Below are 15167 nucleotides of genomic sequence, written 5' to 3'. Positions count from 1 at the left end.
GCTCCTGCCAACCAAATCTCGTGAGCTGGCATTACTCACAAAGAAGCTTGACTCAAATTTTAAAAGTAAAGCATAGGTACCCCTATACCAGGCTTCCCAGCGGGGAAAACGGGGGTCAGTTCCCTGCTCTGGCTTCCAGTATTGCACAGCCTCGGGAAAGCTGCATCCCTGGTGACTCGGCTCCCTTTTCTTACATCAGGGTTAAGAGCAGATTCTTTGGAAAATGGCTTGTACCCTGAACAGTAGTACGTGCAGAACGTAGTAACAATGACAGGTTGTTCACATGGATCCTGTAGTCTCTAGTCCGAGCATCGGCACGTAAGGTCTGTTCATACGGATCCTTTAGCTGCCAGACTGAACGCGGGGTGAGGGACACGGTGTCTCTGAAAGGCTGGACCTCTCCTCTGGCTGGAGATTTTCTCTTGTCCAGACCCAGACCAAACCCATGGACAGAGGCAGGACGCGCTGTACACACTGGCCACCAAGGCCTGATGGCCAGCCTGAGATGGCCTCCCCTGGCGTGACCCGCACAGGCCTGGGAGGGAAGAACAGGGTAAGGTGACAAACTCCCTCTTGAGGCAGGGTCCGGGCGAGCAGGCCCGCGTCGCCCCTTCCTTATCCCAGCGTCGGACTCCTTAGCCCTCGGCCCCCTCCCAGGCAGGACCCTGCCATCACTGGGCAGGGCACACTCAGGCGCCATTTCGGCGGCCCCCAGCCCCGTCCCCTTCCCGGGCCGGGCGGCGGCAGAGGGCGCTGGCTGGGGGCCGAGGCGCGGCCCGGTGGCCGGGAGGAGGCCGACAACCGCTGCCTTATCAGCGCGCCGCAGGCCGGCTCGGGCCCGGGTCGCCGCGGGTCCCCAGCTGCCGGCCCATGGGCGGTGGCGGCGGCTCGGAGGCGCCTCCTCCTGCCGCAGACCCGCGCGGCGGGGACCGGCTGCAGCAGCGCCGCCGCCGCCTCGGCTCCGCCGCGCCGGCCGCATGGCGGGCTACGCGCCGCGCCTGCCCTGGCTGCTGCCGCTGCTGCGGCGGGCGGCGGCGCCCCCCTGGGCTTGGGACGCCGGCCTCCGCGCCCCGCCGCGCCAGGCCAGCAGGTGCGGGACGCCCCCCCCCGCTGCCGCCGCTGCTGCTGCTGCCGCCGCCGGGCGCGCCTTGCTGCCGCCGCCGCCTCCTCCTCCCGCCCGCGGCGGCGGGCAGCGCCCCGCGCTCCCTGAGCGCCGCCGCGGGCGCGGAGCCGCCGGCGCCGCCGCGGGGGGCTGCGGGCGCCCCGCCGCGCTTCGAGGCTCGGAGGCTGCTGGCCTTGGCGCACCCCGAGCGCTGGAGACTGACAGGTACCGGCCGCGGCCCGGGGCTGTCCCGCCGCCGTACCGGAGGCCGCCCTGGGGCTTTGTCCGAGCGGGGAGGGGACGGCGGGGCGCTGCGGCCGTGCAGGGCTCCCCTCGCCCCGCCCGGAGGGGCTGCCGGGGCCGAGGTGCTCGTCGGGCCGGGCGCGCAGCCGGGGTGGGGGTCCTGCCCCGCCGCCCAACCGCCTGCCCGCGGCGCAGGGGCCGCTGCCCCGGGGGCACAGCCCTGAGCGGCCCGCGGCCGCGGTGAGGGAGAAGGTCGTGTTTCCCCTCCCGAACCGGCGCAGCTGGTAGCATCTGAGCACAACGTGAAATCTCCGAGCGAACATTTAATACGTGTAAAAAGCTAAAACGTATTCTCACCCCTCCTCCTCTTGCCATCTCTTAATTTGTTGTTGTTTTGAAGGGAAGGCAAAAGTTTTGGAAGTTACAGGACTCCTCGGGTTTGCTACTAGTGTTAGTTAATGCCTCTCTGCGTGTTCAATGCTGGCTTCATGAGCAGCCTGTACTGAACTCGGGCCTCAGACTCTGTGGAATGAAGTAAAAATGGTAATTCTAAGCATCTTTAAAATATAAATTGGAGTTCTGCCTCCCAAGAATTTCTTGCATAAAACTTTTGTAAGATGTTTTGAAAAATATTTATTTATTTTTAGTGCCTATATGGTGAAGTCAAACACCATGGCTGTATAAATTGCGCCCTTAACAGTGATATTATCTACAAAGAGTAGAAAACTTGTATTGCCATTGCTTCTCACGGCGATAATAGGATCGTAGTGGTCAGTAAGAAAACAATGACAAATTATTATGTGGTTTGTTTTTTTTAAAACCACCTTTACTGGTGGACAGCATATGTGCTGTCATGGCAGTGTGAGGCTTGTAGGCCTTCGCAAAAACTTGGGTAGTTCCCATGAAATGGATAAATGGTGTTCTAGAGAAAAGAGGTGAGGTAGTTAGACATACATAAAAAGATGGTTTTGAGAAGTAGGAAATAGTTTGTACAAGATTTTATTCACAGCAGATACAGAGCTTCATTACATGTTGGCATTACATAGCCAAAATAATTTGGATCCAAATGAATTTTTAGAAGAAGTTAGAATTATTTCTCTGCCGTGAACACCTGTTTTATGCAGCTAATACCACTGTCTTGGGTGTGCAGAACAAAAGCAGGGGTTGATGGGACAGAGCTGGATGGAGTTGGAAAGGTTCAGTAAGGCTTCAGTCTTGCTCAGGATTATTTTTCTTCATTGGTTTATGGACTAAAAAGTAAAAAGCCCTTTGCCAGTAAATAATGTTCAGTCTATTCAGATTTTGGTGAAGAAGTGAGTACCTGATCAGATAGATTACCTGCTGATTTTACAACGAAGTTCTTTGTTTTTCCCATTGAAATTTAAACAAATAAATAAATCAGTTCTTTTAAGGATGGCTTTTAGGAGCCAAAGGCTCCTAACTGACTGAGTTCATTCAGTTCCCTTTACTGGGCACTTGCTGTCGGGTTTGTTTGTCACAGGCAGGGTAGGTATACTTGTTGGTAATTATCTTTTAAAATAGGGCTAAGTATCTTTAATCTGTGCAGTCTGCTGATGGTTTTATCTAAGTAAATCAACTATCACAGTTACTAAAAATCAGCTACGTGCAGTTTTGTCTTCTGAGATAGCAAAATGGCCCACAACACAAGACAACTTGATGATAACAAATCATGAGGATGGAAAAAATATGCAAATATAATAACTGCTTTTCAACGTTCTGTTGGTCTGGGTTCAGGGAGAGGAGTGAATTTATGTAAAATATTTCTTCTGTATTGACACCCTACTTAAGGAAAATTTTGTTGTTAAGTTGTAATAAAGTGGGAGGATGGAAAAGCTAACAAGGAAAATACTTCGGGTCATTATAGAGTGCAGGAATAGCCAATATGGGTAAAATGCCTTGTAGGTGGTTGTAGGGAAATCATATCTGCCCGTTGTATCCAAAATATGTTAAAAATGTTGCATTTTGTTTCTGTTGCGTCTTTGTACGGAGAAACTAGTCCTTAAAAACTCAGTATCTCTCTTTTTCCTGCATTCAAAGAAAGAGGAAGCTTTATGGTTTCAGTGCATGAAACAATCAACCAAGGGTAAAACATTTAATTTCCTCTTCGAGTCCGCATAACTGGTAAGCAAATGGTGTAGGATCTCTTCAGAGGCTTACAGGTGTTGTTTTGTTCTGGGAGAAAGTTGAGCTCTTCCAGATCTTTTGCATTTTATATAACCAGTGGTTGGTAACATAGGTGTATCGCATTACCACTGTGGGATGAAGTGATATATACCTTTTCTGTGATTCCACGTGGCACGGGTCGTGATATTCTGCTCATTGCAGTTGCACATTGAAATTCATGGGCACGGAAGGTGAAGACGTAGTTGCAGTGATGACAGTGGAGGCCTGGGGAGCAGAGGGTGATTTGTGAGGAAGTTGGGCAATACAAGCTTCACCCATCTTGGTGGGGTGGGGAGATGGTGTCAGCTGAGGAGGTGCAGGTACAGAGGTGAAGGTGACCTGCTCCAGTTGTGACTGGCACCAAAAGAGACGGCCACATCTTGTTTTGCACAGATGGTTTTACTCTTCACCATCTGCTGGCTCAGGAATAAGCGGTGTGCTCTCCTCAGGAGTTCCAGTGTGCTGGCAGGCAGCACCTCTTGCAATGCTCTCCTTGCTGAAGGAGGTTCTGACCCTATGGAGGCTCTTAGGGATGAAAATAAATGTACCAGATATCATACTGTCCAAAAAAAAACCAACCCAAAAAACAGTGTATTATGTATCATGTTTCATGTCTAGTTACTTCTAGAGCTGGGTAGAGCTGCAAATACATTTTAAACAGACATGTGTGTTAAATTTTGTTGTTCTTATTTAAAGTGGTGAAAAGATGGCTAAATACTATGATGGGAATTCACCCTGTTAGTGGCCACAGTTTTATGTAGTGAAATTAGGAGTTTTTAAATTCTGTAGTACCTCCCAGGTTTAACAAAGGAGATAAGTAATTTTAGGAATTCTTTGGCTGTCCTGTGCAGTCAGGTCAGGTAAACCTGTCTTCAGTCAAACTCAGTTCCCAGGGAAGAGGACAGGGCCATTGTTGAAATTACTAAATCCCACTGCGTGTGCGAGGCCACAAAAATGCCTTTTCAAAATGATCCCTTTTATTTCCTCCTGCCTCCGTGTTTCTCCCTGTGAGAATGTGTCTGTTGCACTGTATCCAAACCACCCTCGAAGGAAACAATAGTTCTATTGAATTGTAAAGTAAGCACAAGGAACTCTGAAATTTTTAGTCCAACAGCAAAGTGTGCCCTTTCCCTGTATAACACTTCCTGTGCAGTGAGTAGAAGGTTTGTTTTGTACACAGGTCTTCTCTAGAAATGTGCAAGAAATGTTATTTCAGAAGTTTTATTTAAGAATTTTGGGCATAATTTGTAATAGCAGTTTTCCTATAGGTTAAAATTTGCCATGAAATCAGAAGAGCACTGCCTTATTCATAATCTGATTTTTCTGTGCTTTAAAGTTACACCAGGTGATGCACTTTCTCATCCTTGAATGAGAAATATTGGATTGCTGTAGATTTGTCTTTTGCAGTTTCTAATAAGGACTAAATGCCTATAAAAACAATTCTTAAAGAAAGGCAATTAAAAAGAAATAAAATGTTGTACCTAAGTCTACCTGAATTTTTCAGGTGTATTCCTTGTAATGTAGTTCAGAAACTATTTTAATAATTAATTTGATTGGGGATGATTGAGGTAGAGAGCAACTTGAATTTGTTTGTACAAGATGCAGATAGAAATGTAGAACACATCAGCTTTGAGTATTGCTACTAGAAAGTCATGCTTTCGGTTATTTATACTTGTACAAGCTGACATTTCTTGTGTCAAGTACTTGAGTGGGAGTACCTTTGAAAACTTCAGCTATTTTAGGAAATTACATTGGGCAGATAATATGTATTTAGTTTGTAGTAACATTTAAATGGTTTAATTTTGAAACTTTTGTTCTTCCAAGCTTTGCAGCATGAGTTTGAACATCAGCAGACAATCCATGCACTGTTAAGGATATGCTTTTCTCCTCTCCATTTAAAAATTAATTAAAAGTCAGACAAGTGGCATCTCTCTGAAAAATCAGTTTCCATACACCCATTCCAACCTTGACAGTGAGTCAGATTAATTCTGTAGTGTGCATAATGGGAAGGAAGCTAGCAGGAGCAGAGAGGGGGTTTACAGGCACTAGAATCTCTTTGTCTTTGGAACCTGGATTGAACCCCAGTATTGTAAATCTTGCTGTTTCTGTGCTGTCACCCAGTAACTGGGAAACTCCTGGCCAAAATTGAGGTTCACCTCTCAAGTCCACATACACGGCCACTGTTTTTTGTTACTGTGATTAGTTACAGTAAAGTGGTTCTGCTAATCTGAAAGCAACTCAACAACCAAACTTGAGTTTTCTGAAGGCAATTCTTGTGGTATTGAGATCGTAATTCCTATGTGTATAGTATATACAGGGGTAACTTACTGATTGTTTTCCATGTGCAGTGTGCCTTTTGTAGAAATCAAATAGGCTACACGTTTTTTTGTTGTTTCCCCTCCTAGTTTTTCTTCTGATTTTGTTGATGTTTGGTGTGGAACTCACAGAAAGTCGAAGCAGCCTTGTAGCTTTATCACAAAAAGTTTGCTTTTCTGTGGCTGGTTGGTGACAGTTCCTTATTTTAAATTGGTGGTGAACTGTTAATGAAGCTACTTGGGTAAGACATTGGAGAAACGGTAGCTGCTGACCACTGTGATCACTTAGGTGCTTACAACTTAATTTCTCTGCAGAATGTTTTTGCCGCACTATTTGTAAATTGTGCGGATAGAAGGACTAATAGCTAGATTGGTCTGACAAAAAGACCGTCTTCTACACAAGACAAATATGAACAAATTAAATGCTTTAATTTTAAATGCATGGTAAAAAAAAAAAGCAGCTATACTCTCTCCTGCAAACCTAGAGTTATTTTGTTACTTTCCAACATTTGGTGATTGGAAACTTGGCTGATTTTTATGGCTGAGGAAAATCAATGTCATGAGAAAATACAATAGAAATTTTAAAATACTTTGCCTTTGAAAGGAATTCTGTTTTTTAAATATCTCCGACTAAACTCTATGAGTGCACAATTAACAGTTTATGCTATTTTAACATGTTGTGATAAAATACAGAGATTACTAGTGTTTTCCTACTTTTCTGCGTGAGCTGTATACTTCTGCTGTATCTGAACTACAGACTGGTGCATTGTCCTGAAATGGAAGTCCAGGGAAGGTGTTGAAAACATTCAGAGGATTCTAGTCTGGCTATATGAGCCATCCTTTTGTTGTGAGTTTTGAAAGGATAGTAAGCTTTTAGAAATAAAAGTGATAGCATTCCCCTTCCTCCCACCCTGAATTGCTTTTACATTTTGTGTGTGGGTGATGAGTTCTCCAAATATTTTCCACAATGGCAAAAAAAAAAAGTGAAAAAAAGAAAAATTTCAATGGGTTCTTAAACAGGCCTGTTTGTGACAGGGTGGTTTTGTGTGTCTTAAAAAGCCTAGCTTGTTGTACTGTTTGTGTAAAATATTTTGTAAAATAGAGATACCATCTTTCTTAAGAGAAAGTGGAGATACTTGCTTACAGTCGGAGTCAAGCCTCCATCCGCCTTCAAGCGGAGGTTTTGCACAGCTCTGCATAGGCCTTCCGTCAGGCTGTGTGCCTTGCTGCCTCCTCCTCCTCTCCTGTGCAAAGTGGCAGTCTTATTTGTTCTTCCCTTTCTTGGGCTTCCTCAAATCGCTGTGTTCTGCTCTGCCTGGAAGGACACTGCTGTTAAATATCTTCTCTGAAAGCTCTTCCAACAAACCCTCTCTAGCCTACTCTGCAAAGGCTCCTTGATATTTTGTTTGCTTCATAGCAAAGGACCCCTGGTACGTCTGTTCTATTTGATCATAGGAGCCTCACTGAGGAGCTACTGAGGGTGATTTCTGTCAATCCTGAACACCTCATGACTCAAAGAGCAGACTTTCTTCAAGATGATAGACTTCTTCCGTAAGTTGCATTGTGTAAATGTTCTGAGCATGAGGGATGCCGCCAGCCAATACTCCGGGGCTCAGCCCTCTGCTGGTATCTTGCTGTGCCCTCCAATCACTGGACACTGGTCTTGTTCTTGAGATATTATCTCAAAGGTACTGTTTGTCCCTCTTGTTTAATTCTGTCCCACAGCACTTTTCTGCAACTGTTAATTTCTCCAAACTCTTGTATAATCCTGGTCAGTCAGAAGACCCACAGTATGCCAGTCTTTTCATGAGCTGTCTTGAAGACATTTTCAGTAAGTTGTGCAACTGTATTGTTATTGTACCAAAGAAAACAGTCTTTGCCATTTGAAAACCTGAACTGCTCTTTTGTGCTTAAAAAAATAACAAAAGAAAAGAAAAAACACCACAGATTCAAATAACCACATCAAACTGTCTATAGAATACCTCTATAAACATTTTCTAAAAACTGTATTATGACAAAATAGTAACTTGCAAGATTCAGTATATTGACAATGCCTGCCAATTAAGACAACTCCACTCAAAAAGCTAGCAGCTTTCCAAAATGCACCAGGAGTGCAGTATACAACCGTGGCATCAGACACGAATGATATTTTTTTCTGAGCACAGTCTTACAGTTGTTCTTAGTACTGTAAGGAGGATGATTCTAAAAGATTCTTTTTGCATAATAGTAGCTGCAGTCCAGATATCATGTATGAATTTACTTTAACGCAGAGAGAAAACCACACAAGTAATACCTAATCTAGAACTATACAGAACATCCTTAAGTGCTTACAGTGTACTCTGGAAAAAGATTCTATCTTGAAATAAATATTTGCAGAACTGACTCTTAGCAGGGTTGATACCTGTCCTTCAACCTCCCTATATTAATCTAAAACTAATTGCTGTGGGCCAGGGTTCACCAAACGGAAATGGACTTTACCTAGCCAATAAATATAAAATTTATCAGTGCATCTTTCTCCCATAAAAGAACAACTGAAGAGCCTGATCTCTGTGCATGCACATGATAGAATGTAGTAGACTTTATTTGTCCCTCCAAATGCCCTTGCGGAAATTTAGTGTTAAGTTAAAAAAGTCACTGTGTATTAGAATAAAACTGCACAGATCACTGGTAAAGGACAGACATTCTCGGTCACTTGTAGAAGGGACTTCTCACAAATCCAGAGCTTGCTTTCTGACCTGCAAGCCCTGATCTTCAAATGAAACCAGTAAAATACTTAAAAGATTCTGGGAGGTAACATTCATAACCTTACTGAATAGTAAAAACTAGGTCCTGTGTCTTGTTGCTGTGTTACCATGCAGTGCCAAGCATCATCATTACCTCATTTTTCTGTCCTTCATCCCTGACTGGCTTGAATGATCCTCATTAATCTGAGGTCAAGTCTTTATGTATTTGTGTTTAAAATAGCCCTTCCCCCAACAGGCTTGCAAGCAAGTTTTTGACTTTGTACACTTCCACATACTGTACTGGGTGAGAAGGATGCTCTGGTAAGAACCAGCGAAATTAGAAACTTTTACTGTCTTCTTGGTGGTGTTCTTGCACACAGAAAATTGGTTTATGACTCTGGAGTCGCTTAGTCCGTGTTCTGAAATGACGTTTCTGATAGCTCTGCCTACTTATTGCTTGTAAATGTCCTGGTTTATCAGTTGGCAAGCCCACATTAGCCTTAACAGAGAGCACATTGATCTTAATAGTAATAAAGGCACCACTTTGTGCAGTGATCTGGATTTCTGTGCAAGTGGAGAAGCAAAATGTTTGCCTAATGTTTCCAAGAGGACTGCTCAGCTGCTGCTGGAGCCAGCTTGCCTTGTCTTTGCTTCTGTTGCCACTTTGACATAGCCCTGGTTTTATAAGTTCCATTGATCTGCCTCATTATTTCTTTATTTTCATCTCATAGCCTAGAAAATAGATTTACTCAAAAAAATGTTTCCAAAATACACTATCTTGCTTGACATAATTTTCCGGGTAACAGAGTAAGCTATTTGAAATTAATACTATACAGTTTGCTTTGACCTTTTTTCTGTCAGTAACAACCTTCAGCGTCACTGAAGTGTCTTCATATCTGGTTGCTGAACACCTCGTACTCCTCCCTTTAGCCAGTTATCACAATGACAGCTCTTCTTTGAATGGGGAGATAGGAGGAGTGTTTGCCGATTCCTATTTCTTCAATTAGTCAACAGTTTAAAACAAAAAAAAAAAAGAGCAACAGCTTGGCATCTGTGCTATTTTCTAATTCTGCTGGTATAATCAAAGTGAGAGTTTCAATTAGAGAACCTTATGTTGCATGTGATTTGTGATAAAAATTAATTAGACAGGTATATTGCTTAAGGGAAAAATTAAAAGTGACATCTGGGTTATATAAGATTTCATCTTCGGGACTGCATTGTTCTGATATATTATTGACACTATGTCTAATGTTTAAGTAGTTTAGTAGTCTTCAGTTTGTTTTATGTACTAGTATTTGCTTTTAGTTCAGTTAAGGCTATTGGAAGTAATTACAGTGAAACTCATGCTAGTTTGAATGAAGAAGAGCTGAAAGTAAATCCAAGCCAGGAAGGCCTTACCACTAGAAAGAGACATATGGGATTTTTAGCCATACAGTCCCCTTCCTTCAGTGAATATTTATATATGCAGTTTGTATGTCCCGTTCCATCCATAACTGAGAAATTGTCTGGACTAGTGGAGACTGAGCTGCCATGCAGCACTGTGCCTGTAAGCAATGCTTTTGACCATCTCCAGATGCCTTATAGACCACCTTTTCCTGACAGGAGATGACCTGGCTTTTGTTGGATTTTTCCCTGCTGCTTCACAGCTTGAATACACCAATGCAGCCAGCTTGCTAATAAGGTCACTTATTCTTACAAAGTTTTAGCTAGTAAATAATATGCCTAAGAGATGGCATGGATCACGTAAGTTTGCAGCAGGAAGTCTTTCCCTTTCTACTCTGGCTTCTTAGAGTTTCTATAGCTTCAAGTTAAGGATCCGAGTCCTTTATCTTTCACATGCTTGCTGGCCTGAGTGTAACACAATGGAAAGATCACAAACAAATCTTGAGTAAGAACTACAGGCTGCAAGTTGGACGCAACGGCAAGGATAAAGCTTGTTTGGGCAGTGTGTGGAGCTCTCCCAGGGTGGCTCTGGGGCACTGCAGTGAAGGTGCAGAGAAGTGTTTGCTGTAGGTGGTAGCAGGTATGCATTTTTTGTACCTTGAATTCTTCATCATAAGTGCACATCTGTGTTTACACTTCAAGTAAAAACTGAAACAAAGCTTTCTACATGTGTGTGGAGGTGGTAAGAGGCATCAAACCATCTGTGACAGATGTTAGAAATATTGCATACAGCAGTGTGCTGCTGGGAGGCTCTCTGCTGTCTTCATCATAGAGGTGATGAAAGAAACTTGGTTAGAATGGCACTAAAACTCAGGCAACTTTAGGATTTTCATTACAGTGTCTTTTTGCCTTTAAAGGCATTATCTGCTAGTAGTTTTGTAGCAATCCTATGAAGGGTTGCTTTAAGTGTGGGATTGGCTGTTGGAAAATTATGCTGTATAAATGGCGTTGTTTGTTGTGGTTCAGTGGTTTTCATATCAAGTTTGTTCAGTTTTCAATTAAGATGGGGTTTTTTCTAGCACTAAGCCTTCCAAGCTTGGCTTGCCTTTTCAGAATCAAGCTGTGTTCTGGGGTCAAGAAGTTTCTTTGCAGATTAAAGTTCAAAAGGCTAAGTCTTTGTCCAGTGTGGTTTTCATACTCTGTGATACAGCTTCAAACAGTTAATACAGGTTGGTCCACAGGTGATCTTGCAACTGGAATTCAAGAGCTCTGCTCATCAGCAAATGTACTTCTAATTCAAACTTACGCTATTTTTCTTTTAGACCCACAATAGTAAAGAGCAAAACAAAAGAAACGTGTGTAAATTTTGCCGGTGAAGAATAAATCAAATGTTTTTTTGTTGTTTTTTTTCCCCCAATAAAATTGCATGTTCTAGATGGTTCTCAGATCAGATCTTTACTTAAGTCCATTGCTATCTCAGAAATAGACCATTGGAAGCGTTAATACAATAACAAACATGAACAGTAAAACCCAAACCAAAGAGGACTTGAAGGACTGTGCGTGAGATATGGAAAATTTGGTAACTGTTAATGCTCTCTAAGGATGACATCTGTGAAAAGTTAACCTTATTGGGTGGTGATGGGGAAGGTTAGACAAGAGAAGCAATTCCAGGACTGTGATTGTATACAGAAGCTTTCAGGATCTTAAAATGTGCCTTGCCTAAGTCAATTTAGACAGTGACTTAAAATATCCTGTTCAGAACCGGGCCTAAAAGAATGCTGAATACTGGCACTCACAAGCTTAATAGAAATATAAAGTGAAAAATTATTTCATATGTACTATTAATGATCTTGCAAATTGAGGTTAATTTTCCTTTCCTTTTCCTTGTTGATTTGCAGCTGCTGTTGGCTTTCTGACAGTTTCCAGTGTCATTACCATGTCAGCCCCTTTCTTTCTGGGGAAAGTTATTGATGTTATTTACACAAATCCCAGTGAGGACTTCACTGACAGCCTGACCAGCCTCTGTGCCTTGCTGAGTGGAATCTTTTTATGTGGTGCTGCTGCTAATGCTACTCGTGTCTACCTCATGCAGACTGCAGGTAAAAACAGAAGCAAAAAGTAGTACTGAGAGTCATCTTTTTTCACAGTCAGGGTATCTAATGATCTGAAATAAATTCTTGGCACTGGCTGAGAGATCATCTTGGAATCAGTAGGTTTTTTTACCAGATCAAAGGTAAACTAATAGTGCAAAGATAAGTATGCTGGAATAATTGTTTGTTTTTATTTGCTGTTACGTGACATCTTAAAGCTCACTCTCTTCTGGTATATTAAAATTCTGTAATGTGACTTGTTTAGTGCTGCGTAATTCTGTGATTTTTATATTGTCGGTGTCCGTGTAAAGTCTTCTGTGCCATGCTTGACTGACTTCTGTTTCTGACAGGACAAAGAATTGTGAAACGTTTGAGAACAACCATGTTCTCCTCTATTCTGAAGCAAGAAACCGCTTTCTTTGACAAGACCAGAACAGGAGAGCTGATAAACCGCTTATCTTCAGATACAGCCCTCTTGGGCCGTTCAGTGACTGAAAACCTTTCTGATGGGCTCAGGGCAGGAGCGCAAGCATCTGTGGGGGTTGGAATGATGGTATGGTGGTCTGTTCTCTGCTTGTCACTTCTTGTAGTTTCAAGTTTGTTTCAGTTCTGTTAGGTAATGTGTGAATGTGATTCAGTCCAGAAACTGTTGTATGTTCTTGGATACAAGTGTATGTCACTGGTTATCTACAATAACTTTTACGTACTGGATTGCAATAGATGATGTGCCACTTGATGTTTGCTCACAAGCCAAAATATGGAGAGTGAAGGTTTGAAATGAACAACTGTTGCTGCCCAAATTTATCAAGCAAAGTATAGTAGGCAAATAGCTTAACTCTGTTCTTACTGAAGATGATAATAAAATCAGTGATGATGTTCCCATGTCTGTAGGTAAAATAGGGTGTGAAGGGCCTGATGTAAAAGTCATTGAAGCTGGTTGATTCTGGTTAAGGCCTAGGTGAGCAAAGACAGCACTGAATATCAAATTACTGCTGAGGATTTTTGCAAGTGTTAGTCTTTCTGCTTTAGTCTGTCAGTAAAGAATATACGTAGGAAGCATGTTAATGAAGGCTTCAGTGCAGTGCATCAGTTAATATTACTTGGTGGTCAGTTGGGTTACATAAGAATCTGACTTCCCTTGATGTATTTTGTGGCATTAATTTTGTTGTGCTTATCTGAGAAAAGATACGTTGGTGGCAGTTATCTTAAATGAAGGTGTGGTAATTTCTTCTGTCTACCTGGAGTTAAAAACAGGTAGCAAAAAGTCTCCTCATAAAAATAAACTTCCAATATTGATGTTATTAGAAACTGTTAAGAGTTTCCACTATGAAGCTTTAAAGCTTTAATACTTTGTCACTGATAAGAATTATGGCTTTCTGTACTTACCTAAGAAAATAGAGTCTAAGGTTTATCTTACCATAGATTAAATGGAATAACTTTATATGAGGCATTCTGCTCAGAAACCCTGCCATGATACAATATTAGAAGATGGACTATAAAAGCTTGCCCAGAAAGAAGAGATTATTATGAAATAATTATAAAGCCTATCAATTAAGTCAATTGTGAATTTTTTCTGGAGATTTTTGTTTTTAATACAGAAAGCAAGATGAAATGAAAACACATTAGATCTAATTTCAATAAATCTTATGAAAAGAACCTATTTAGGAGCTTTGATGATGATTGTTATGAGTGATAAGGTTTTGCAACAGTAAATTAAATCCATTATTCCAGGTTATGAACATTTGTTGGTGCAAGGGAGCACTGGTGACTCCATCTGTTCGTCGGTTACCTGGAAGTAGTGTACAATATTTCTCAAACTTTCTGTATTACACCATCTATTTAAAAGTTGTGAAAGTGCTTTAGAAACTATATGATAGCTTATGTCTTCCAGCATCCCCAAGTGATTTCTTTGTAGGCCTGTTTACTGGCAGGTTAAGATACTTGGCTAAGACCACACAGCGAACCAGTGAGAAAGCTAGAAATGAAATCCAGACTGCTTTGCTTATAATCCTTTGTTCTAACCATGGGATACATCCAAAATTCTGTGGAGGAATGGATATTTTGCCTGGAAGAAATAAAACATGATAAATGAAAGCATAGCAGCACTAAATTACAATCCTACTAGTTTTAGAAAACTCTAGTGAGTGAAGTTGCACTTCAGTACTCCAGTGCTTATTTTTAGTCTGAACACTAACCCCTGACACATACCCTTTTCTTCTAGTTTTTTGTGTCTCCTACCCTTGCTGCATTTGTTCTGAGCGTTGTGCCACCTTTGGCTGTCCTGGCTGTGATTTATGGAAGATACTTGCGAAAACTTACTAAAATGACCCAAGATTCTCTTGCAGAAGCAACACAGGTAATCTTTTAACAGATGCTTTCTAGTTAACTTCAAAGTTGCTGTAGTGTATTTAGGTTAATATCTCTGAAGTTACAGATCTTCTGAAGATAATTGTGCTGTTCATTGCCCTAAGCCATGCTGAGCCTGTAGTTTTGCACCTGAACAGTATGAAAGGTAAATGTCAGTAACACTTATTTATAGATCTCAAAAACAACCATGCTTTGGTTGTCCATAACAATATAAAGTGGAGGTACCAGGCCTGGAGAATTTGGAAATGTAGGAAAGGATAAGGAGGTTAGGCTTTAGCTGTGTGAGAGTGTAAAAAAATATCAACTTATGAAGTCCTGTGTAATTTGGTACCTGGGTTTGAAAAACACTTTTCTTGGACTATGGTTATGGGTTTGAAGCCATCAGAAGCATCCTAGATGGATCCATCTTTTAAGAAAACTTTGCTAGCAAGTCCTTCTCTGGAATGAATCCGTGACATTTGACCTTATTGTCAGCTCTGTAATGTTTATGAGGCTTGACATTTCTTATTTTTTTTTCGGCATCTCAGCACGTACCCAGATATTTGGGAGGAAAGTAGAAGAAGCTGTTGTTTCTACAGAGGCTGTTGCAGAGGGGCCTTCATTGTGTTTGCTGGTTGCACTGAAATATTGCAAAGTGCTATCAATCAGAGAATAGTAGTGATAGTGACCTTTTCCTCACAGGCTGAGGGTGAGGAAACATGATTAAAAAGCACAGAAATATAGTTAGGAAAGATCTAGTTAAAATAGCCACAGCTGTCAG

At 42.1% G+C, this 15167-nt stretch overlaps 1 protein-coding gene across 1 annotated transcript in view; it reads left to right on the top strand.

Annotated features, from left to right (window-relative positions):
- The first annotated feature begins 870 nt into the window (after positions 1 to 870).
- ABCB10 (ATP binding cassette subfamily B member 10) overlaps positions 871 to 15167 on the top strand; it is a 28263-nt gene continuing 13966 nt past the window's right edge. Inside the window, exons 1-4 of the mRNA XM_068395965.1 lie at positions 871 to 1327; positions 11849 to 12049; positions 12391 to 12593; positions 14262 to 14396. Coding sequence (XP_068252066.1) covers positions 871 to 1327; positions 11849 to 12049; positions 12391 to 12593; positions 14262 to 14396 — 996 coding nt within the window. The remainder of the gene's footprint in view (positions 1328 to 11848; positions 12050 to 12390; positions 12594 to 14261; positions 14397 to 15167) is intronic.

The sequence above is a fragment of the Nyctibius grandis genome, chromosome 1 (genome assembly GCF_013368605.1).
Source record: "Nyctibius grandis isolate bNycGra1 chromosome 1, bNycGra1.pri, whole genome shotgun sequence".
NCBI classification, from domain to species: domain Eukaryota; kingdom Metazoa; phylum Chordata; class Aves; order Nyctibiiformes; family Nyctibiidae; genus Nyctibius; species Nyctibius grandis.
Note: the sequence above shows the minus strand (reverse complement) of the source record. Positions and strands in the feature narration are given on the sequence as shown.